Source organism: Hyalella azteca, unplaced genomic scaffold, assembly GCF_000764305.2.
Source record: "Hyalella azteca isolate HAZT.00-mixed unplaced genomic scaffold, Hazt_2.0.2 contig1311, whole genome shotgun sequence".
NCBI lineage: Eukaryota > Metazoa > Arthropoda > Malacostraca > Amphipoda > Hyalellidae > Hyalella > Hyalella azteca.
In genome coordinates, this window is record NW_025931632.1 from 103,519 (window position 1) to 129,142 (window position 25,624).

The window sequence follows — 25,624 nt, forward strand, 5'->3', positions numbered from 1 at the left end:
CAAAATGTTGGACATTATGGAGATTAGATACGACTAAAAATGCTTCAAGTCCTTCGTCCCTTCATCGTTTATTGTTAGCCTTATTAGGGTCACTGGAACACACTAACTCGGCTAGACTGTTCGTACGGCCAATAATTACACGTAATGATGAATAAAAGTACCTATAGCTGAAAATAATAATTAACAATTACCAATTGTAAAATTAAATTTGAATTTTTCATTTGAATCCATCCATATTCTTCAATTAAGAAAAAAATTTCAGGTCGAGGTAGTATCCCGACCCCATAAGTTTACTCGATAGGCACCCTATATATACAGTGGGGGGAAATAAATATTCGTACACTTGAAAAATCGTATTTTAATGTATGTAAGTACACAAACTGAACAGGAGAAGTGATTTATATTATGTATAGAGGCGCATTGTATTCAAAAATAGCATCAATAGAAATTAAATCTCAATGCAACAAAAATTAATGCAACATGTTAACTTCTTCGGGTCAAAAAAGTATTCGTACAAAAAAAGTATTAAATTAAAATAATGCGGATTTATTGTTTTGTACGAATACTTTTTTCACCCGAAAAGTGAACATGTTGCATTGTTCTTTGTTGCATTGAGATTTAATTTCTTTTGATAGTATTTTTGAATACTATGCGTCTCTATACATAATTTAAATCACTTTTTCTGTTAGGTTTGTGTACTTACATACATTAAAATACGATTTCTCAAGTGTACGAATAGGTATTTATTTCCCCCCACTGTATATACATGTATTACAGGTGCCAGGCTTAGAACACACAAGCTCTAGTCTAACTAGTACAGCCAGCGCGACGCGTTTAGTACACTAGGAGTCTAGGACGTACCTCTCCTGTTCTCAGAAGGCGTGATCTCGACGTCCTCCATGGCTGCAAGGAAGTCCTCAGGTGTAGTGGGCGTCTGGTGGGGCGTGTAGGAGTGGGCAGAGCCCGGTGTGCTGCCGTTATGGGCACCGCCGTTACCGCCCAGCCCCAGCCCACTGTCAGCAGACTCCTGACGAGCGTGTAAATCAGCGGGCGGTAAAGTCGAGAGAAGGAACGGGTCGCCGCCACCAACTGCTGCACGTAACATCTGCTGCTGCAGCTGCTCCTGTTGCTGCTGTAACTGTTGCTGTTGTTGTTGTTGTGCCTGTTGGTTGCTCATCTGTTGTTGTTGTAGTTGGTTATGAGTGAGTTGTTGCTGCAGCTGCAGCAGCGTCGTTGAGTTAGTGGTGTTGAGGACGTTATTGTTATTGATGGCGTTGTTAATGGAAGTGGACACGAGGGTGGAGGGAGCTTGATTCACCTGATGAGTGAGCCACAAGCAAAAAATAAATCAAATGCAACACAAGAACCAATAAGCAACATAGATCAATAAATGGTAGTGCAAAAATAAGAAGAGAAACAAAATTCAGGATTGTTCATCAATGGATTTTTCAACTATGATTTATTACATGATATGAGATTTAGAACTTGGGTGTATGAGACAAAATGTAGTACAATACATGAGGATTTATGACAGAAGTAATTGTATTCGATTCAGAATGCAGTTCAAGTGAGGTTAGATAATGCAGCGCCACTCGTCTGAGCAATCGCTCATGTACTGGTTAATCGGGTCAAAGGTATTATTGAAAGTATAGTGAAAGAATTGTAATGATCGAAAAGAATAATTCACAAACATAAAAATTAAAACTACAAAGACAGCATGGATATTGCTTAAATATTTGGGGGCAAATTCAGAACGATTCCTTGTAAAGAAGAGCAACTCAATACACAGGAATGAGCAAACATAAACACGATACATTGAAAAAAGTAATAAAAAATGCGAAAAGTAAGCGAAACGACTTAGTGGGAGGAAAAGGCATAGAAATCGTAACAAGATGCATCTAGATAATTTTCTCTCAAAGCAAAGTTAAAGTTAATGATCTAATGGCGATATGAGGCGGTTTCAAATGATGGGTCCGTTGTTCTTGTACTGTTGGGTTTTGACGATGTATATTTAATATATATAAACACAGTTGTAAATATTCAGTTTACCAGCGCGCTCAGGACATAGAGTTGTCGATGTTTAAATGAAGGTTGCGGTGTAATCACGTGTTGTTTGTGCACGCAATTGTTTATGATGGAAGCTGTGCGGACCCAACCAACCAAAAAGCGTACTTAAAACTGACAATTTCTGTTCCGATTAACTTCAATTTTTAGTCAATTGAGATGTGATGGAAAATGAGCCTACACGTCTGGCATGAGCGGCAAGCCTGCAGGCCCGCGTGAGGCTGCAACTGACATAACGCAACACTAGTAGACATTTTATTAATTGCTCAATTACTGAGAGATACAATACAATCTCTCAATTACTGAGAGATACAATGCCTCATTCTGATTAATGTACTTAACTATAATTATCAATTCAATTATTGCAATTAATTCTTAATTTACATGTACTAGCTATAATTACCGAACTACAACTACACAAGGTTCATTATAATAAGACAAGAATATATTCACGGTGACTGAGCATACATCACGAACAACACCTGTTGCAGGTGCGAAGTAAACGTGCATTAGATAGCAAATGTACTCAATTAAAATCAATCAAGTGAATCAAGTTATGTTCTCAATAATAATCAATCACATATTTCTTCGTACTGGCTTCATGCACAATGACAATAAACAGAATTTATACCGAAAAGCATTTACGAAGATACAACAAAAGGGAAAACAACGAAGACTACGGCGACATAATATAACGAAACTTTTTCAGTCATCATCAAAAATGGAAACACATTCATGTTTTTCCAACTGGCGACCGTAGATATTCGACAGTCAGAAGGTAAGAAGTGCAACAGAAAGCGGGTGATCAAATCAAAATCAAGGAGAATGTCCGAACCTAAATTATTAAACTTAAAATATGATCTAAATTTGGTGATAAAATCTAAAAACAACGCGGCACTGGAATTTTAAAAGGAAAACATGGGATCTGGCGAGTGTTTCTTTCAATAACCACTGTTAACTCGGAAGGATTTCTGTCCGTTCTTCAAAGGAGCTTATCGGACTCCTGAATGGTCTAATTAAATTATTTATTATATTTGATGTTATTTTCTAATCGGGTGCGCAGGGCGATATGACATAACCAAAATAAGAATATTTACATTTAATTAATAGCAAGATTTTAAATTGGCTACCGGGCCAGAGCTTCAGAGATTTGATGCCAAACAAAACACGACGAAACAGAAGCGACAACGCGGCACACACGCGATATACAGGGGACACAGAAGCATTCAGGGGACACCAAAGGCAAAGCATACAGGGGGCACCAAAGCATACAGGGGACACAGAAGCATACAGGGAACACAAAAGCATACAGAGAACACAAAAGCATACAGGGAACACAAAAGCATACAGGGGACACAGCACAGAAGCATACAAGGGGCACAGAAGCATACAGGGGACACAGAAGCATACAAGGGACACAGAAGCATACAGGGGACACAGAAGCATACAGGGGACACAGAAGCATACAGGGGACACAGAAGCATACAAGGGACGAAGAAGCATACAAGGGACGAAGAAGCATACAAGGGACGAAGAAGCATATACAAAATCACTAAGTAAACAAGTATGCAGGGGGACACAGATTTGCCTGTACGCTGTATACAGGAATTCAATCTTCAGAGTGAAGAATGGCGGGCGAAAAACATGCAAATGCACGAAGACAAACAAGAAGCATTTAGTCTCGACTTATACAGGGCACGTACATGTACCGCACGTCGTGTCTATACATGAATACAAGTCCACACAATACACACGTGCATGGCGACACACAAAACATGCGTAGTTGGTCGCTGTGCAGAACAAACGGTTACGTATACAGCGCACGCTTGAATATACAGCTGTATGCAGAATACGCAGCGGCGTAAAAAAGTAAAACAAACGGCTACGTATAGAGAACACGCTTGAATATACAGCTGTATACAGAATATGCAGTGACAGTGATATACAGCTGTATAAAGAGCAGAACAAACGGCTACGTATAGAGAACACGCTTGAATATACAGCTGTATACAGAATATGCAGTGATATACAGAATATACAGCTGTATAAAAAGCAGAATAAACGGCTACGTATAGAGCACACGCTTGCATATGCAGCGGTATACAGAATATACAGCGGAGTACAAAAGCAGGCATAAGACGCGACTACTTGCCCATATAACGTCTTCGTGGCGTCTGAGATGCCGTAACTGCAACAGCGCAGCCACATCACCAACCAGTGAGAAGCACAGTTAGTGAGAGAGAACACAAACACACACCAACGCTTATACAACGCAACCTCACCAACCAACAATACCTGTATATTCTTATGACAAATTCTCCACAGATACACCCTGAGAACACAAGTAGATCCTCGAACAATAAAATATTTTTTTTTTATGGGAATGGAGTTCCCGATGAAGCAAATATAAGTAATTTTATATAAATTCCCCCCAAAAAACTATTAACTGAAGTTATGCTTAAAATTCCAGACGACACTGAAGTTGAGCGGATAATAAAGCTACTTATCCAGTTCAGAAACATCGAGCTCACAATATAACTAAGCTGATAAATCCTGTCGGCGCTTAGCAAAGTTAAGTCTCAGACTATCTACGCGACAGATGTCGAGCGGATAAAAAATCTACTTATTCAGTTCAGTAATAACGAGCTCACAATATAGCTAAGCTGATTACGCGACATCTGGACACAAAAAAAAAAAAACACAACTCTTCAAACAATTCACCCACGAAAATATCTTCTCATTCTATTAAATTCTCAGTCGCAAATTCTCTTCCATTCTCTTCTAAATGGCCAAATTGAGACCGGTTGTAAACACCTCAACGTACTCATTTGCACCCCAAATTAATAATCAGATGAAAAATGTATCACCAATCTTCGAAAGTTATTATTAATCTTACTAATGAGAGTAATATATTATAATAATTACAGATGAGGGCGGTAAAGACACATACCTTCTTCCTGGCGTCGGGGGAGTTTGGTCGATTCTTGAGTCTGTTGTTATCGAGGGGGAGGCGGGGGAGGTGCTGCGTGGAGGGGGACCGGGGACCCATCATACCCCCCACCAACTGCTGCAACTGCACACAGTTCACCTCAAATAACACCATAATACCAATAATATTGGTACGATATCACTTATAATGGAGGTGCCGGGAATAGAAATGTTATATTAAAAATATATCATGTTGACTATGGGAATACGGTAACGATTTTGTGGTGAAATAATGATACAATGACTAGGAAGACTAGGAAGTCCCGAACTCATCATAAGATCAATGTTTTAACACTGCTTTAGATGACCGTGTTAGGATGATAACGAGGTAACCTTGCATGTGAGGCGTTCGAGGGATGAAACCAAGGTCACATTAGAAATGAAGATGTTTATATATTGATCAGAACAACAAGCAATAATTTGTCACCTGAGAGTTGGGGGAGGCAATGGGGCTGTGCTGATGCGCTAGCGGCGTCTTCTGCAGCTGCGCCGTCTGGTATCGTCGCGCTGCCCACAAAAATTAACAATTACTTACACATTTCAAACACAAAAGTGAATAACAAAACGCACGGCAAGGAATAGTTAGAGAAGAGAAGTAAACGTGCGTTATCGATAGGACAACAATAATACAGATAATCGCAAACAAAGAGTAACGCGTAAAATGCAAGCTCAGCCATATAATTGTCAGAAGGATTCACCGTCCTGGCGCTGTAAGCGTAAAGCCGTACACTCCAACAGCTTTATTTTAACTCACACTCTTCATGGTCATTCAAATCCCAACTAATACATTAAAGTTAGAAGTAAGTTTATTATGTGTTAAGAATGAAAGGGTCGCCGTGATGCAGCAGAATTGAGCCACTAGCTGCCTCCAGAAATGGTGTGTTGATGATGATGGAGAGCAGCGAAAGAACATGCGGGTTCTCGTTGCCCGTAGTCGACCAGCAATAAACTTAATGTGATAATTGAAAGGCGGAGAGTGAGAGTGGTTCATCTGCCAAAGATGACCAACGAAGACGGACATAATTTTAGGCTGACAACAACACGAACAGAAATGAGCATCATTCTGAATGGAGTGATGATGAATATATCGTGAACAGTGCAGAGGAGAATGAGGCAGGAATAGCCGGAACAAGAAAAAGTAACACATGAGCAACATTATTTTCAGAACAAACTTGACCTGCTACGAACTGAAGACGTAACGCAAGTAAGTATAAATAGCACTGCCCAAGTAATACCATCCCTACTAGTGTGCAGCTGTATATTAGCAGCGGTACTACGAGCGGTCAGGCTCGAGGGCAACTGGTCGAGTAAAGTAATAACCTTCTCAACTCAACGAAGAGGAAAAGTGGTACTACATAAGACACAAACGGAAATTGAAGATAGGACTCCTGTTGATGTAAACGATCGTTTAATTTGTAAAAAAGGACAGCATGTCTTGTAAAGTAGAGAAGTGATGTACCAAACAAAAAGGTCACATGCCAAAGTGCTGAGGAGCAGGACGCCATGAGCACCAGGATGCTGAGGGCAGCGGCGCGGCGCCAGCAGAAATGCCAGACGCGCGCCTGGCGGCGGGTGCGCGATAGGCGCTCACGTCATCACACAAGTCAGTCCGTATCAAAATACTACAAGCTCCGGCCGGGGAACACATATCTAAGAGTTTCGCGTCTGTTGTACGTAGTATATGCATTTAAAATTTATTTTCTAATTACGTCATTATTGTTTGTACGCTTTTCGTTAGTCTCGTATTAGGATCGAGGCATAGTCGACGCTCATAAGGTCGATCGTAATTATTATTACCTTAACCTTGCGTCTGTGCTGACCTCATTTTGAAACCGTGTTAACAATGCTACTACCCTCGGGAAAATAATCTTGCCTTTCTTTAAGTTGATCTAAGCTTGTGCGAATGTGTTTTCATTTTGTTTTGTCCAATTAAATTGCATGTTCTCGCTTCTGTGCTCGTTCGTTTAGGTCTTGAATATACTGGATCCTCGCCAGTGATTGAACCCCGCGGGGTTGGTGCAGCTCCATGGAGCTTCTGTGCTTAAATCAACTTAATTTCTAGACTTAGAGCTTACCTGTAACTTCGCATGCTTGCATGCCCTCATTTGACACCTGTAGGTACGAACGAACACACCATGTACTATTTTCACTTATTTCCTTCTTATAGTTTTCAATGAGAAGGCTTGTCGAGGGTTCCTCAACGGAAACAAATAGCTTAGTTATTTTGACAATTTCGCAAGCGTTATTATTGTTCGGATTTTATTTGAGCATCATACTGAAATCTAATGCGTTACACCTTGAATTAGGTTTTAATAAGTTTTTAAGTGTTTGTCTGTCCTATACAGATGAGAATCCACCCAACCATCTCCACTAAACAGTGACTCGTTCCTTTGAATTTAAATATTGTTATCCGTAACTCCTAATTTTCGAACCAATGCCGATATCTGTGTATTCTAAAACGGTGGGTTACACATCACGCTTATCGTTTTCCACTGGCTTCTTTCTGCGAACCACTTCAATAAAGTTTTAACGGCTTCATGGTTTTTTAATTTCCAGTTGTTTCAAAATTCAATAGTGCGGTCGGATGTACGGAGATATGACAGTTTGGCTGTATGGAAAATGTGCCGTATCGGCTGTACGGAGAATGTTAATTTAGCGTTAGACGTACTGAGAATATGCCGGGCCGGCAGTACGGACAATAAAGCAAGTTTGCCGCTCGGATTGCTATATCTTCGGTACGGATTCCGGTGCTTTCAGTACGAAGCACGAGCAGCTATGGTAATGCCTTTTATTAAGGATGCGTCTTCTTCGGCAGGGCTAGAAAATTTACTTCAACGGCTTGGATCCATCGTTATGAATCACACATTGCAAAACTAGAGAATATCGATGCATATTAATGAAACCATATCTTAATATAAATTACATCTCTTACTTCAGGAATTATTGTTAAAACATGATTATTAGAGAGATGCCAGTTGCACACAAGTAGAAGATACTGAGCCGTTGGGGCACGACATTGCGCGCTAATTGACAAGCTAAATACTTGAGCTGGACAGATCGCATTGAGAGGGCCAATGAATACAACAAATTGAGAATGAAAAAGTTCGACCAGGTGGTTGAGACGAGGCATGGTCACGGCTCAGTGCCCTCAGCTATGCCCGGCATGTCAGGAGCCATCAACACCAGATCTGCGTCACCTTTGTCATCATTCAACCATAAACTACAGCAAAATCAACACTCTTTAAACTCAAGCCCATTTACAACCACCACTCATCGAAAACTGCCTCAATCACTAAACAATCACAATAACAACATTAACCTAAAAATAAACGCGCTCAACATGAAGTAAACTTGGTTGTCGCACAAAAACAGGGGCGCAAGAAAGCGGAGTCAGGCTTGCCAGTTACTTATAATTCCAGGGTGGGCAGCGATTGGTCGTAATATATTTATATAGAGGTAATAGTTATATATTATATATAGTTAGCACATGAGAATAAAGCTACCGTGTAACTAGCAGGGACCAGCTGCATGTAGAAATGAATGTCGCGAGTACTCAATGAAGCCTAAAGGAAGGGGAGAAAACCTCCATAAGAGAATGAAGTGACACTTCCAGCTAAGTGTAGAAGTGGTAGCACAAAACAATGATTGAAGTAGCACGAGTAAAAATGTGTAGAGCACGATTGAAAGACAGCAATGACGCCGCGGGATGAAAATGAAAGGTGGATGAAAAAAAAGTAAGTGGTATAAATATAAAAATTAAAAGACGGTTTATTTGGACGCTCAAAATGTTTGGACGAGGAAAGAGAGACGCAAGAAAAGCACGGAGAAGAGAAAACGATACGAACAAGTTAAAGAAAGATTACGAACAATCGCAAATGAAGAAGCAACTGTATGAAGAAGCAACTGTATGAAGAAGCAACTGTCAAGTGAGGAAAGCATATACAAGTTTCAATTTAATATATGCTGTGCGTATATAATCTTCCAATTCTTTCTATGACATCCAAACATGACCCTTGCCAAACAAGCTCTACAATAAGATACAGGATAGGAACAAGTTGAGACCATCCCAACGATGAGCGCCCAAGAAATAAGTTGTGTGCGTCAGTGTAATGAGTACTCGGCATTATCAGGAATAAATTCTTTAGAAGAGAAGCAATCATGGGAGTCAAGACGTAGTAATAAATTGCAACGCTTGGGCGTTATTGTCGGAGCGACTTCAGGGCGCCGCATAGAAAGATAGAAGGGTGAGTGAGGCCTGAGGGCGTCACTGTCGTTGACCTCTCATAAGCCGAGAACTGACACTCCCATGCAAGTAACCTTACATACAACAGGTCTTCCTAAACAACCGATCGAAAGTATAAAAACCGACGTGAGAATAAACTCTTATGAAATGACGCAAATACTAACTATGCCATCGAAAAGAGAACACGTATACAACACTAATGCTAAAAAATACTACTTGCACATAAAACTATAAAACTAGCACCGCAAGGGAGTTGGTGGTGCTGGAAATAGGCGGATTTTAAATAATTTCGATATTGAACGACAGAGCCAGGTATCGAGCATAACGATTGAAGAAGGTACACAGAGAAAATAAAGATTTGATCACTTACGACATTCGAGATAGAATGAAGAAATTAGACTCGGTAACCAAAATCACTCCAGAAATGAGAAGGGCAACAAAATTGTTTGTGGTGAGTCCAGAGAACCAAAAGTGTCTATAAACATAATTTAAATAGATATTAAGGAGGGGAAAAAATCGTTGAACAAAAAATGTTCAGGCAAAATAAATAGATAAGAAGGTGATACTCACGTATTCGGGGGTCGAACCAAGATGTGGCTTTCTCTTGGTGGTTGATGTAATAAATTTCGCCGTCAGCGGTGATGGCTTGTTCCCAGCCCTCGGGGAGAGGGCCGAGCAGATCAGTGTTCAGAAGAGGGTTGGTGAGGGCTGTGCCGTTGGTGTTGAGGGCACCTAAGTGCTGGGCAGGGTTGGGCTGGGCAGGGTTCTGGGCTGGTAGGGACGGGGTTGTTAGCTGCACTACGTTGTTCTGGGTTTGCTGGACAGCAACAGGGTTGGACTGAACGGTGGTAGGTGCTGGTTGCGGCTGTTGTTGTTGCTGCTGTTGTTGTTGGGGAGCAGGCTGTTGTTGGTTGGCGTTCGTTTGGCTGGGATTGGCTTGGACCTTCTTGCGTGGGTCGTCCCACGTTGTGGTCTGCGTGATGTGACTGCACACGAGAATAATACAAATGAGCCCAAGTTCCAGAACGAGAAAATATAAAAAAACTAAATATATTTAAAATAATTGAAGTTTATTGATAATTTGTTGAGGGCTTTTATTATATATAACTAGCCAGAAATGTAGCATTTGTGTCCTGTACAATCCAGGGAGGGGAGCACGTTTATGACGTTGAATTCAATGCCTGCGGAACGTAAATCGCCAAGTCAGGGCATCACTTGAAACATTAATAAATTAACTGCAACTCCGTCATGGGCATCAATCTACCCATCCTGTCCTAATTCAGACTCGTGTCTCATCTTTCTTGTATATCATACGCCCATTTCATCCCGCTCCTAGGTAAGTCTTATTCATTTCATCATCTCCTTTTGTTACTATGACAGATATTTTTCCGCAAGTTTCTTCCCAGTATTTTCCAGTTAAATTCCCTATTCCCATTCCCTAATCTACTCTTTCGCATTTTTTTTAATCTTATGACTTGGCTCCCATAACTTTTCGGAACCCCTTTTCGGCGTCAACAAAGGAATAATCATTTTTGAAGTATTTTCTTTTTTGTTTCTGATCCGTGAATCTGTCATCTTCATAACGAATTTAGACCATTCAATTTCAGTGAAGACGATTGTGGAATTTTCGGCATTAATATAATCTAATGTTGCTAACTGAAACAATTTTGCGTGGAAAGCTAACATTCGAATATTAAAATATTCTGCAGCTCCATCTGTAAGATGCATTGTTTCATGGTGTGAAAAAATATAGCACAGGCTTGTAACGTGACACTAAGTTCACATAGCACGGGCTTGTAACGTGACACTAAGTTCACATAGCACGGGCTTGTAACGTGACACTAAGTTCACATAGCGCGGGCTTGTAACGTGACACTAAGTTCACATAGCGCGGGCTTGTAACGTGACACAAGTTCACGTGGTAACATGAAGACAACCACATTTAGAGATGGGGAAGTAGCCCCACGGGACCACAAAAGATCCCCCAAATTTGGGGGAGCGGGCCAGGTCAGGTTACCCCCTCCCGTCACCACCCCTCCCCCCCAGCCCGTCAGAGGTCCGTGCGAGCCTAACGGTCGTCCAAGGCAAAGCTCGGATAGCCGAGGCCGCAGTGCAACGCTAATGATTGATACAACGGCAACAAAGTTTAAACATATCACTGCTTCATTATTTATTAGTTTAGTGTCTGTTAGATCATTCTTGGTTTATTAATTAGAAGAAATAACAGTGAACATAAATTAATACAACTAATTAATAATTATAAGGGAATACTTGTACTTAAAATTTAATTCAATTACAACTATTCATTCTAAAATTCAAAGCGAATCGTAAGCTTAGCGGAGCTCATTGAAAACTTGGTACAAGTAGAATATGCCTCGCGTCTCAGATAGTACGAATGAAGGTAAGTCAAGAAGCAAATTAATATGGGGCTATGCATGGGCCGATTATTATTCATAGTCCAGCACTAGTAATTTTTATTTTCTCTACGTATCCAAAGTCCCCCAAGAGTTTATTCAGTCAATCTTGATCCCATCCAGATTTGATGTAAAGCTGCAGCAAAGATTAAACCAAAATCTAAAGTATGAATGATAACGCTTTCCTATTTCATTCGTGGGAACCTCTTCATTTCAACTAAGCCATTATTCTTCATGGTTGTAGAGTCAAATCAGTGGAAGGCCGGCACATTTCGTGAAGAAGTATTGCGTTTATCTTATTCGCACATCTTATTTCGATTTGCATGGCAGAGGGCCTATAAATTTCTCTCCATAGTACGTAAATACTCTTTTTGACATAAAGTTAAAGTAAATACTACTCATGAGTCCAAGGGTGGCGAAGTGCAAGATTTGGAGAAGGAGGGGGGAGAAGGGGGGACTTGGCGAGAGTGGGGATCCGCAGACCCTCCCTCCCCTTAAAAACCACAAGAATGCGTCTGTTCAGCCTCACCAGACACGCACACACACACACATGTACGGCACAACATCTCTCAGCCGTTCCCACCGGCCAAATCAAGCTCCAGCAGAAGATATGTACGTGTGGTTGACGATTAAAATGTTCGCATGGACACCCGTTGACCTTGACTGCAATTATTCGAGCTTTATAAATAGAAATCGTTCATTAGGTTGTTTATAGCGACGACTTAATATGGATGGATTAGGTTTGGATTGCATATGTCTAATATCAAGTTCGGGACTCACAGGTCACACTGTAACAAGAACAAATAATTGTATATTTCTACTTAACAATTGCATTATTACACTAACAGATTTTAATTACAATATCCTCACTTTGCATCGTGAAATATAAATAACAATGCAAAACTCAAAAAGACGACGCTTTTTTCAGCATTAAATCATGTTGGAAATGAGCGTATAAGAGCACAAAGGGTAAATTTGTGCTGATTAGAGAGCACTAAGGCCTTGGCCAAATAACTCGCTCACGAGATGACCCCTCCGATGCACTTTTCTCCAACTATACAGCGACTCTTCTGGATTCTTAGTCTGGAACACCACCAACAATCCAGGAAGTGTCCTACTGAACCTCTCATGACCTCACTACCAATAAATGTTCTCCGGGTGATGCAATCAGTACTCGATATCTTCGAAACAATAAAGACGACCTGTACGATAGCTTCAATTTTATTCGCCGTCTTTCGAATGAATTCCCTGTCACTGATTTATTTACGTTAATACGGCGATTTTCTCAATAATTTCATCGTAAAGTCGAGACACCAAAGCCTTGTTTGCCTCTGAACCATCACCAAGTAGCTCTATCATGTCCTTATGGTGACGGCACCAAGCTGTTGAACTGGAAAAAGTAGGTGTTCGCTGCATTGCGCAACTGGTGACAAAACAAGATGCTTTAAAAAATCCTTAAAATCTACGTGAGACCAACCAAAAATGTGTAATTTCTTGCACATGCATACATACGAGTTCGTTAAGGTTCATCTGCAAAATAAATACAATAAATCAGGCGTGGAAAACCAATTTAGTTGAAATCCATCCGCGTTTGATTGATTTGCAAAATATTTTACGCAAGAAGACGATTCACAATTATGAATGTCAAATCGTTCAGGCAGATAAAATGAGCAACCCCAGGTCCAGTTCACTAAAGTGTCCCATACAAATACTGACAGTAAACTTGGAAGTGGCCTCGAACAAATCAATTGCCCTCCAATTGCGTGCTCGTCTAAAATAACAAACGGCCTGTATTTTTGAAATGAGCTACCGGTACTAGGAAGTCAGTTTTCAGTAAACGTGTCCCAAATCGTCTAGTAATCAGTTATATATTTGAAGAATATGTCGGACGGACCACACAAGCAATTCGAAAACAGAACTCCAGTAACAGGAAATAAGGAAACTCTAGGAAAAAGTATCTAAGGTATCGGAAAAGGACTCAATTTACAGCTAATCGACCGTCTCGAGTGTAGTAGCTGGATAGTTGGACGAGGGCATTCACTAGTAATTAACTGCTCGACGACAGTAGCCGCATGAAGAAGGTGGAAAAATATAGGGGACACAATCAATAAAGACAAATCAGAGGCACAAGTTTAGTAACAATAATTACAAAATAGATTGAAAAACACAAAAACCGGCCGAAACTTTGTAGCCTAAAAGTGAAAGTCTATCACCGAGCATATTGCCAAAGTGTATCATAAAGCCGAACAAAAAAGATAGCTGCCTACAAAAATCGAAGATAAACACATGACCAACTCGCGTGACCCTTGCCCCGCTCGCCCTTGATCCAGCTGCAGAGGCAGCGGGGAGCCGGACACCAGGAAAGGCCCTGGCATTGAACCCCGCAGCCACGCGGGCACCAGCACGCGGCGCTAGAGCTCAGCAGGGGCCATACTTTCAAAACTTGCTAAGTGCACGTAAGTACTTACGCTCTATTTTCTTGTCTATGGTTAGTGGATTTTGCTTGAAAGGCCGTCAATGATTGGATGATGAACTTACGATCTCTTAACTTTTTCTAAAAGTATGTGTCCATAGCGCAGATACCCTCGTATTCTTAAACTAAAATGTCATCATCTCCCTTCCATTTTGGATCTAAACTCAGAGTGGATGATAATTTGTTTTAATGATTATAATATAAATCGGTTATAATGAGACTAATGAGTATGTTCGACAGCCAAGACGAGAGCAGTAGAGGGCAATGAAAGAATTAACCGCTAAGTATGTATATATATATACACGTAAATGAGCATATCATGGTCATCGGCCAGCAGGAACGCAACTGCTCGTTTCTCTGTTCCCTAGAATTTACACTAATACCACCAGTCGTTACACAGTCGCGTCAGGATCTCAGTGCAATTTCATCTTAACCTCTTGTATTATCTGAGTGACATTTGATTCCATTTAGAATCAGGACTCCATAAAGAATCCCAGTAATCATGGTCACCAGACAAAAGTGAGGGTGGCGGATGAAACGCACCCTTGACATCTAAATCTTTTAGGTGCGATCCGGTCAAGATCATCCCAGTCAAAGGTTACATAGCTTTGAAAAAAGCGAATTCATTAGGATATTTGAAGCTTTTTCACAGAGGAGCTCTGTGCGCACCATAGACACACGGTGCCATTTTAGAGATAAAATTTCATTCTTCTAAAAAGGACAAAGAAGCAAGAGCGCTTTCAAGAAACTACGTAAACTGGACCCCAAGGCTACTCGAAGAACATTAGAAGAAACATCAGGATCAAGAAAAATAATTGCTAGACTAAGTAAAGAAGTGAAATCAAGCAATTGAGTACATATCTCATGGATAGATATGAAACAATAACGGAAGAGGCAGCAGCGATAAGTGGGATTAGAGTGTCACCAAAAAGACCAGTCTTGGCACATGCTAAATCACTCGCTAACAAGACGGGCGGGAGCGCCGAGCCGTCACTTACAGGGGTCTGGCACTGCCATTAAGTAATTATGCGAGCGGTGGCACATACAGTCACTGGTCATAGTGCCAATTAGGCTTTGGTCAAGAGTGACACTGAGAGGTCGTAAATTTGGTGACACTCGTGGCTTAATCAGACACAATCATCGGGTTATAGTCAGGCAAGGGCCACACGCATCACTCTAATTCTCACAATATAAAGTCACGGAGACAAAGGTTTACGGGGTCATTAAATAACTAGGCAGCCCTGCCCGGCAATGTTCACATAAATGATGGCATAAACAATTCACTGTGCACACAGATTGAGCCACTCGTCTTCTGCAAAAAAATGTTACGAAAAAAGCCCGCCTAATTTAATTAAAGATACTGAACTTCGCCTAATTCAAGATATTGATCTATAATATATGAAGTTTTTTTTTGAAACAAAAGTGATGAATAAAAAAAACATTTATAGGTAGAGAATCCTCACTATTAAATCACAGGAATTAATAAATGATTAAAAATCGACATATGACGAGCAGGTTTGCATGCGCATGAGTTGTTCAGGTAAACTTTTATGCTCACGCGAAAGTACGGAAAGGATCGCACATTTATGAGAAGGCGGACAAGCCTACCAACTATAGGACGGATTTAAACGAAACTTGGAGTCACGGACAAATTAAACAAAGACACATGCAGCGTGAGCGACTGACGAGGCGGAGTTGATAGATCGCGACAGCGCCATCGATCAACTCAACAATCAACAAGAAACTCGGTAATAATTTTATGAACATGGTTAGGTCCTGGTTTTTGCTGACGAATGATAATTTTAAAACAGGGTATGCTGGTGATGATGATGATTATTTGCTCGAAATGTCACGAAAAATGAGCGGCTGTTATACGCACAGACTAAAATGTGCGTGCATATGTAATTTCGTCACAATAGATTACTATCATTGGAGCAGATGAATGGCTCTTTCAATCACGTTAATTGAACACCGTTCATGAAGAATATGCTGAACAACACTTGCTCGGAAGCGATACTTCCTCGGAAGGTCGTATGTTAGTTCTGAAACAAGCATAAATCTCGGCACGCATGCTATTTTTCATACATGCAGTTGAATTCGAGAATTTTATTCCTCGACAAATCAACGAGAAAAAAAAATTAGTACGATACAAATATTATGCATATCAACGGCGAAAAACCGCAGTTTCATAAGTACAGGGCAGGTATTAATCTTAACTACATCAGCACAACTTTTACAAATAATAAAATGCTATTACGATCATATTGCAGTCGTAACATGCAGAGAAAAATGCAAGAAGCCGCGAGCGGACTTCGAGCTATAAAATAGATAAACGGCGAGCGAGGAGGCAACTGAGACCCACTACACTCCTACTACCCGAGTTATAAGTTGAATACTTGGACAATGTGGCGTCTATAACACGAACGGCCTACAATCTGTCGAGCTGCAGTAAAAACGAGCTTGCGTGTCGGCACATGGGCCTGGACAAATGGCAAGTCTTTTGCGACATGACGTTTCTCGCCACTCAAGTATTTACGATGATGATGATGAGCTCAGCCAAATGTGTGAGCGATGTTAAAAACCAACTCTAATATTAAGCCGCCAGCTACTCACTAAAATAACATTCCGAGTTCGAAAGTAAAAATGCCAAGTATTTATAAAGCAGTAACCGATGGACCTAGGCCTTAAAAAAACATGCGATGGGACATTAATTTGACTAAAAACGGATTTAAGACGTTTATTCGAGAATTTGTTTCTTAGTGTTAGTTGTCGAAAATGTATTTTAATCGCGATATATTTTCTCGAATACCAACAAGATCGAAGGGCAGAAACACTTCAAATTATAAATCCAATCAATTACAGTATAAAAGTTCATTGCTGCCTCAAAAAGACCGAGTGCATGGGTGTAACTTGGCATTTGTATACATTTAATGTACCTATTGAATAATGTACATTGTGTACCGGAGTGAAGCTATATTTTTTTCTATTATTGTGGACTTTCATACGAATGTATACTGACTGCCATGTGCATCCAGAATATAATACTATAACCTCTGCGTTTTATGTTGTGATCCGAACATGCAAAAGTGAGATATACGTGATTCCTTGGGCCTAGTAAGCAGTGAGTGACTTTCGATTCACAGGGTGCCTTTCAGCGACGATTTAGCAGGTATTGTCGATTTTGTATGCATGACGCTACACTAATAAATCACGATAAACGAACACCAGTTATCTGCAGCAGGCATACAAGGTCTAATGACATCGAACTCTAAGTACAACAGTCCCACACACACAAAAAAAAACATTTTCTCGGAAACCAAAATATTCAACGCCAAAACAAGCGTGAGATTCTTGAAAGTTGATAAAAAGGTGCTAAATACCTATTCTGAACAAGCAAGGGCAGATATTCTTAGCGGCAATAGATTTAGGCCCATACCATGAGTGCTGGTTTGAACATATGTTATCAGACGAAAGAATTATGGCCAACACGCCAGCATTGACACAAGAAAAATAACCTGGATTCACTCAAAGCTGAGAGATGGATGCAAATCGACCAATATTGGCAAGATGAGTGCCGCCAGCGAAGCGAAAAAAGATGCTGATAGTATCACAAGCAGTGAACCGTGACACAAAAATCAACACTTAGTGTTACTTATCAACTTAAATTAACAATTATTCAATCATTTGGTATAATCAATCAGAGGCAGCGGCACTGTCGTCAACATTGACGGATGTCGCCACTGATCTAGCAGGCGGCGGTGAGTGATAGCAAACCATGTTAAAAGCAAAGCCCCACTCAAGAACTACCCACACAGTAGGCCTTCAGAAGCACTTCACACAATAGCAGCCACTGCACGCAGTCCCTCCACTCAATTGATTACCCAGTGAGCGCAAATGAGGGAGTGCTGGTGCGATGACTGATTAGCCCGGGCACCTCTTATTGAATGTACAAATTTGTCACGCTTATCTGCCAGTCAGACTGCGTGGCAATAGTTCAGTAACAGCAAAATCGCAATGCAAATTTAAAATTTCATTCCTATTCCTGAATGAAGGATACTAACAGGGTTAATTCTTTTCTATGGAAGCTGGATATTGTATGTAATACACACAATACAGTTGACCAATAAGCTGACAAGACGCGGACCAAAAAATGAATTCCTGGCGGAACTTACGCTGTAACTAAAAACGGTTAAAACACGACACACGTTAACTCCAATTACGACAACTCAACCCAACCATATAGGCAAAAAAAATACATATATCTAATTTCTTATGTATTAATAAATGAGCTCTTAGTCTAAAAAGCTAATATTAAATTCCGTACGTTCATGCAGAGTTTCAATTATAATATCAACAAACTTCCGATCGCGATAAACAGACTTTTCTCATGAAATAAATAAGCCTGAACGCTATCAATCGATAACCGTCAGAACTTAATATAAAGTTGTGACAAGGTTGAAGCCTGACAGAAGCCGTAGTCAGCGCCTGGCAATGAGGTAAATAGACGTCGAAGAGCATCGACCAGTCACAGTCTTGGACAAATGAGCGACACTTAAATTATTGACTACTAACAAGCGCAAGTTAGAGCCGTCTATTGGGGCTTTGAACGCGACTGCTGCATGAGACGACCATAAAGAATTCCGTCAACGCCACGAGCAAGCAATTAAGGCACGGATCATAGAGCGCGCGAATATATTTACGAAATTAAAAACGCTGATGATGGACTGATAGAAGTTCAGTGCGGAGGCACTCAATAACTGAGCTGTATGCTCACTCGAATTGCTTGTTCGCTAAGTTGGAGTAAAGATAGAAGGAGGTAAGTCAACAATACAAATAGGCAGGCAGCCTATTATTAATGTTCATTGGAACACAATTTTGCATAAATATAAATAAATTGCTTCCTAACGCGTTATACATTATAAAACGTCGAGTTATAGTTCCGCTACAGGAAAAAAATACCTGATAGGTGTGAGATGGCAAATCGTTTGCAGTCAAAGCTAATTTATTATAGATGGTATCCAGTTGATGAGCCAGCTACTTCGTTTTAGATGGTGGCCAATCGGTGTATCAACTATACTTCGTTATAGTGTCCAGTTGATGAGCTAACTACTTCGCTTTAAAATCTAGATGACGTCTCGTTTCGGTGCCAGCTGCTTCTTTATGAATGACATGGATCCAACTGGAGGAACAGTAACATCGTTTAAATGATATATATAGGCCATTATAAACAAGCCAGTTATACTCTCCATAAGTTCTACAGACCGAGCTACTTTGCCGGAAACTTCAGTTCCAGCTATTCGTCTTGCAGGCGCTATAGGACATAGCTATACTCCTTACAGGTGATAAAGACCCAGCTACTTCACTAGAAGCTATGGGCCCAGCTATACTCCCTGCAGGTGCAATATACCAGCTACTTCGCTAGAAGCTATAGGCCCAGCTATACTCTCTGCAGGTGCAATATACCAGCTACTTCGCTAGAAGCTATAGGCCCAGCTATACTCCCTGCATGTGCAATATACCCAGCTACCACGCTAGAAGCTATAGGCCCAGCTATACTCCCTGCAGGTGCAATATACCCAGCTACTTCACTAGAAGATATAGGCCCAGCTATGCTCCCTGCAGGTGCAATATACCCAGCTACTTCACTAGAAGATATAGGCCCAGCTATACTCCCTGCAGGTGCAATATAGACGCAGACTAATTTGGTGTGTAAGTGGCGGCAAGAGAACATGGGCTTATAGAAGAGTGAGCGAGCAGTTCAGGCACCATTGCTTTATCGACCACAAAATGAGGGGTTATGTGCGACACTCGCGCCGCATGTACCTCACGTACTCAAGCGCCCACCGCACTACCCGTCTTCTTTACGTACTCAATTCGTTCTTTCCAATATTATTATGTTCGGAAATTCTTACAGCTTTGCAGAATGATTCCTTGAATATTGGTTTTAGCCACTCCTAAATTATTCGAGATACTAAAAAAAACGAAAAACAGACCTCATTATGAAAGCTATGCTTCTGACAAAATCATACGTTAAGAGACAAATAATACCCATTCGTAAGAAAAAAATTCACTTAATACTTCCACAGAAACATATATAATCACATACAGGGTAGAATTACATTAATGTCGGCATTTGAATTTTCTAATTGAATTTTATGAATATTGCCCACCTGTACCATTAGTCCACAATTTTTTTACGTATCTAACTAGGTACTGTTTTTATGCAAGTAAGTCCCTAAAGAACAATAATTCTATATATATAATGTAAAGAATTAAGTTTCTTCAAGTTGGAGCATCGCAACACAAATGCCGGCTCAGTGGAGAGTTGCAGTGCAGAGCGCGGAGAGATGCTGGAGCATCGCAACACAGATGACAGCTCAGTGGAGAGTTGCAGTGCAGAACTGCCACTATAGCATCGTACGCCTCCCCCATTGTTACATAGCCAGTGATAAGGAGGCTTGCCAGCTTATCGCGGTTATATCGTGAGCGATGCTTCGACAGATTCACGACACATTAAATTTTACCAGAAGTGCAGTCGGCGAAATCAGTGTCATTTGAAAACAAAACAGGCGACCAGCCAAAAACCCATGTCCGCATGAAAGGACAAGCATCAAGTTGAATGTTGGGTATAGTAGATAATTATTTATTTTCATTCAGGTAAAAGTTGTCATATCTGTCATGTGGTAATAGCAACGACGATACATAAAAATAAAGACAATAACAAACAATTTTTATGTGTGTATGTGTGAATCATCAATCAAATTAGAAACAAACTTAAAGTTAGAAGCGATTAAGTTTTCGTTGAAGATACAAGTTTAATAAAATTCACGACGGCGAGCACTGGTCACTGCAACCAATACCTTATAGTGAATATTCGCTAAAAAGAATTCAGACCAGCTTTACTATATAGTTTCATAATTTTCAGCAAATCATCAATTATGTATCATTTTCGGGATCTTAAGTATCCGACGTGTCCCCGCTGCTGCGAACTTTCATTGCAGATAGCAGCCTAAATCGAGCGTGATTATGCAGGCAAATTATGTATTATCAAGCAAGATAATTTAGAGATAGAATGGGCACCTGAACCTTAAAATGATTAATAACACCTTGAAAATTATTGCTGGAATATACATATATGAGGATATTTGGATATGGATGATATGGATGAGAAATTAGACACGTGCGCAGAATTTCAAGCAGGAAGTGCATTTGTATAAAATAGGGATGATCTATGTTTTCGCTCTAAGGTGCAAGAAAGAATCACCACGCATAAGTTCCCATTCATTCATTTCTCCAAGTCATAAACAAAATTTATTTCAATCTAATATGAAAAAAAATCCTTAGCACATTTTGAATGCTGTGCGAATTTATCAAAACATGTGTAATATATTCACAGTTAGATCAACGAATTTTACATCGGCTGGTAGCTGAATGATTAGCAAGTCGATAATGAATTAATTCACTGATAAACCGTGAAAAGTGAATGCAATTTCATGCTTTCGGCTGCCCTGCGGCTACACCTGCAGGTTCAGTTTCACTATCTCAACTTGCAATGATGTACCAAGGATACCAGGAAATAAAATATAATTATCTTTAGTGAAGGACAATTTTTCTTCGTCCTTTCCTTGAAACTCAAATTTCACCACAGATAACAGAACGAGCATTAATTGAACGCATCAAATCATGCAAAAAACAATAATCACGCCAGGACAACAATATATCTATAGGTACGCAGTTCATTCACTCGACACTATATAACGCGGGATGTAACCTTAACTTAATCATTATATATAGGCATGGATAGCATGAATCGCTATATCGTGATAATTTGCTGGCCTTTGCGCGAACATTCTTAGGTTACAATCAAGAAATAAGCAACCGTAACTCAGTTTTTAAATTTTCTATAAATTATAGTGAATCTGAGTGAGAAAGTAAAACTTGATTGGTTCTGTTCAAGCATATGCAATATATACAGAGTTAAGATTTCAAACAAATATTGCTTGTAATCTAAACAACGAAATCGGCATGAAGCTGAATATAACATTTCAATACTTATACGTATAAGGGCATGCATGCATTCATCTATTCTTGCTTGAATACAGAATGCGAGAAAATAGAGGTGCAATAAATAGCAAGCAATTCAACGATACCGCTGAACACGCGTGTTCCGTATCAAAATTATTCAGAGCAAGTTAGTCAAGCGAGCGTCTTTGCTCGCAAATCCCGGACTAAGAGCAAGTTAGTCAAGCGAGTCTTTGCTCGCAAATCCCGGACTAAGAGCAAGTTAGTCAAATGCGCGTCTTTGCTCACAAATCCCCGACTAAGAGCAAGTTAGTCAAATGCGCGTCTTTGCTCACAAATCCCCGACTAAGAGCAAGTTAGTCAAGCGAGCGTCTTTGCTCTCAAACCCCGACTAAGAGCAAGTTAGTCAAGCGAGCGTCTCTGCTCCCAAATTTCCGACAGAGTGCAAGTTAGTAAGAGTCTTTGCTCGCATATTCCCGACTAACTGCCATCAGTACGGACTCACACTCTAAATAGTAATTGATTTACGGCTGATGTGAGATGCGATAGCATCTACAGTAACAGCGATACCTGTGAACTTTTCAGTTTGGCCCCATTGCTGTTCAGAGAAATGTTCAATTATTTTTAGAGATATATTCACAAGGTTATTATTCCAGTCGACAGCAAATTATAAACTTTAGCTCCGCTCACATGACGTTAAGTTAAGTTAATGTTAACATGAAAGTATAGATCCTTCAGCAAGAATATTACTCTAATATTCATCAGATGATAGAATTAGAACTTATATCTTATAAAGCAACTCTGGGCGTGTTATGTTGAAAGTAGGACTTTTTTAGGGCGGTGTTGCGAGTAAATCACACGAGCGGAGCTATTTGAGTCAAGCAAATTGTTCACGGCGGCGCAAAACGAATTGAATGTCACAGTCGGAACGTACTCATCCGGCAGCAGCGGGTAAAAACGTCAGAAATGTCAAAGCTAAACACGGCCCTGAGGAATTTATGCTTCAAATCTTCACTAACCAAATATTGTTGAATACCTTCGAGCGAGAGATGCTACATTCCCGGGAACCGATGGAGCTGTGTTGTTCAACAGCTGCTGACACGAGCTTTGTGTGCTCTGCAACACACAGCGCTGTGTGTGCTCTGCAACATACAGCGCTGTGTGCACTGCAACACACAGCGCCGTGTGCATGCACTGCAACACACAGCGCTGTGTTCTGTACATATACGTATAGTATTCAAGTTAGCCAGAAACACCGGTCCCGTGGCATCAAAGTTACTTTTACCACTATGCTGCTTCTCTTTAACTGCATCGCTCGCCCCATGTTGAAAGAGCTAAGGAGTACCTACCCAAATGATGTCGATCAAGACTCAAGAAGCACGTTACCATTTTCACATAAATTTTGTCATTGCGTACGGCTTAATCAAAACAATCATTATATTACTTCATTTTTATAAAATTTTACACAATGGGTTTTATATAGTAAAAGTTAACATAAATATAAAAGGAAACCTCTATCTTGGCACTGGGTACCTAAAAGCCACTAATAATTTCTAATTTTTGCTGCCACAAGTGCATTACCACGTAAATTTGTAAATTACCGCCAGGAGGTTATATTTACTTCCAGTTTAATGAAAGCCTCCAATCTGTAGTAAACATTGTCAACAAGTTGCCAGAAGCTGATAGCAAACATCTTTTAGTGTCAAATGACAACATATGTTAAATAAAAGCTTCAACTAGTTAGCTGCCAGCAGCTAATAATTCCGTTGACGTTATTGGTTTCAACTCAATCCAACTAAAGCAAATAATTTGCGTCAGGTGGTTCGTCAGGTGGTTCATCAGTAGACTAGTTTTTATTCCTGACGTTTTTATCGCCGTCCTCACCACAAAATCCGCAAGTAAATAACTGCACTTCACCGCCTAGTTGAACGTGTGTCTAAATCAGCTAACGCCCAAGATATTTCCCATTGAAAATAACACCGACTCCTGGATGCTGTCCTCACAGCGACGTGGAGCTCCAGGAGCGGCCAAAGTCCAGGCAGGGCAAAGGTCGACGCGGAAGACCATGTGCACGATGAGAGGAAATGTACTTCCACATCCTATAATATTCACTCGCGCAATAAAGTGTAACAAATAAATATAAGCTTCAAATGAATACGTACGTATGATTTTTATTTTTTAAAGTTCGCTCAAAATCAGCTTAACATGAACGAGTATATTCCCAGATTCAGCTTGCCGTGCTTCGCTTTATCACTTTTCACTAACCGTCAGTTCAAGTACGAACAGTTTTATCATTAGTACACGAATACACGACGCGGGCATTAAGAACTATGTCTTCAGTGGTCTTTGTAAATATCCATTGCATTGCATGAAATGCAATAGAACGGCGGCATTGCAGTAACAACTTGATTGAAAACATGAGCGCTACATCGGTGACCTTTACTGTCAGACGGTCGGCCATCACCGGCCTGACAACACCAACAGGGATGAGGTCAGACGGTCAGGCCGCCGCCCCGCTGCCACGTGCGCGATGACTTGCGGACCCGCTGCCCGATCCCGCATTGCAGCCCCGCCCGCGTGTGGGGCACTCGCTACCACACCCACTGCAGCCACACCCTTGCGTGGTGAGTTCTTTGTGTGGCACACTGCAACACCCACACCGAATAAATGCAGCCAAACTCCGTGTGTTCAACCCATTGGTGAAGTTTTTCCAACACAACATCATTCATAAAGCTTGGTGTCAGCTCACTCGGACCACACCCATAAGGTGAAGTGATGCCCACACGGACCACACCCACAAGGTGAGGTGATGCCCGCACGGACCACACCCACAAGGTGAAAGGATGCCCACATGGACCACACCCACAAGGTGAAGTGATGCCCACAAGGACCACACCCACAAGGTGAAGGGATGCCCACATGGACCACACCCACAAGGCGAAGGGGTGTCCATTTAGACCACACCCACAAGGTGAAGTCATGACAATGACCGCGAGACAAAGTCGGTATCAGAAGTCCAAGTCACATGGCGATTTATTTTTTTTTTCGTCCAAAAGTAATTCGAGATCCTTTATTTCAAATAGAATCAGTAAATCAGAAAGATGGAGTTTTAGCACACTGATAAATAAATTGTTTACAGTAGATATGGGGATTACTACGGATCGGAATACAATATTTTCTAATATACAGTATAGCTGAGTGTTAACTGAGCATCCACGAGAGCAGGTTGTGTGGTGCCTAAGAGCTCCTCGATTGCTTGTTGTTTGCTCTGTTGCCTTGCACGTGCGTTGCTCCCATTCTCTCGTCTCGTTCTTGCTGACGCGGCGATTTTATTATTGACACGTCTTTCTACTGAGTGTGCTCGTTACTCTTTTGCGGCGTGCCACTTGCTTGACTGGCTGCACGTAGTATTCGATCTGT

At 40.8% G+C, this 25,624-nt stretch overlaps 1 protein-coding gene across 6 annotated transcripts in view; it reads right to left on the minus strand.

The window, feature by feature from the left end:
• Window positions 1-25,624, minus strand: part of LOC108677142 (transcriptional coactivator YAP1) — a 69,476-nt gene that overhangs the window by 6,163 nt on the left and 37,689 nt on the right. For 3 of the 6 annotated variants that reach the window (XM_047882134.1, XM_047882131.1, XM_047882124.1), the window contains 5 exons: window positions 9,866-10,281; window positions 5,480-5,559; window positions 5,015-5,137; window positions 4,217-4,279; window positions 862-1,027 (listed from right to left, as the gene is read on the minus strand). In XM_047882134.1, the coding sequence (XP_047738090.1) occupies window positions 862-1,027; window positions 4,217-4,279; window positions 5,015-5,137; window positions 5,480-5,559; window positions 9,866-10,281 (848 nt within the window). The remainder of the gene's footprint in view (window positions 1-861; window positions 1,028-4,216; window positions 4,280-5,014; window positions 5,138-5,479; window positions 5,560-9,865; window positions 10,282-25,624) is intronic. The other 3 variants (XM_047882129.1, XM_018165302.2, XM_018165303.2) reach the window with 3 other exon arrangements.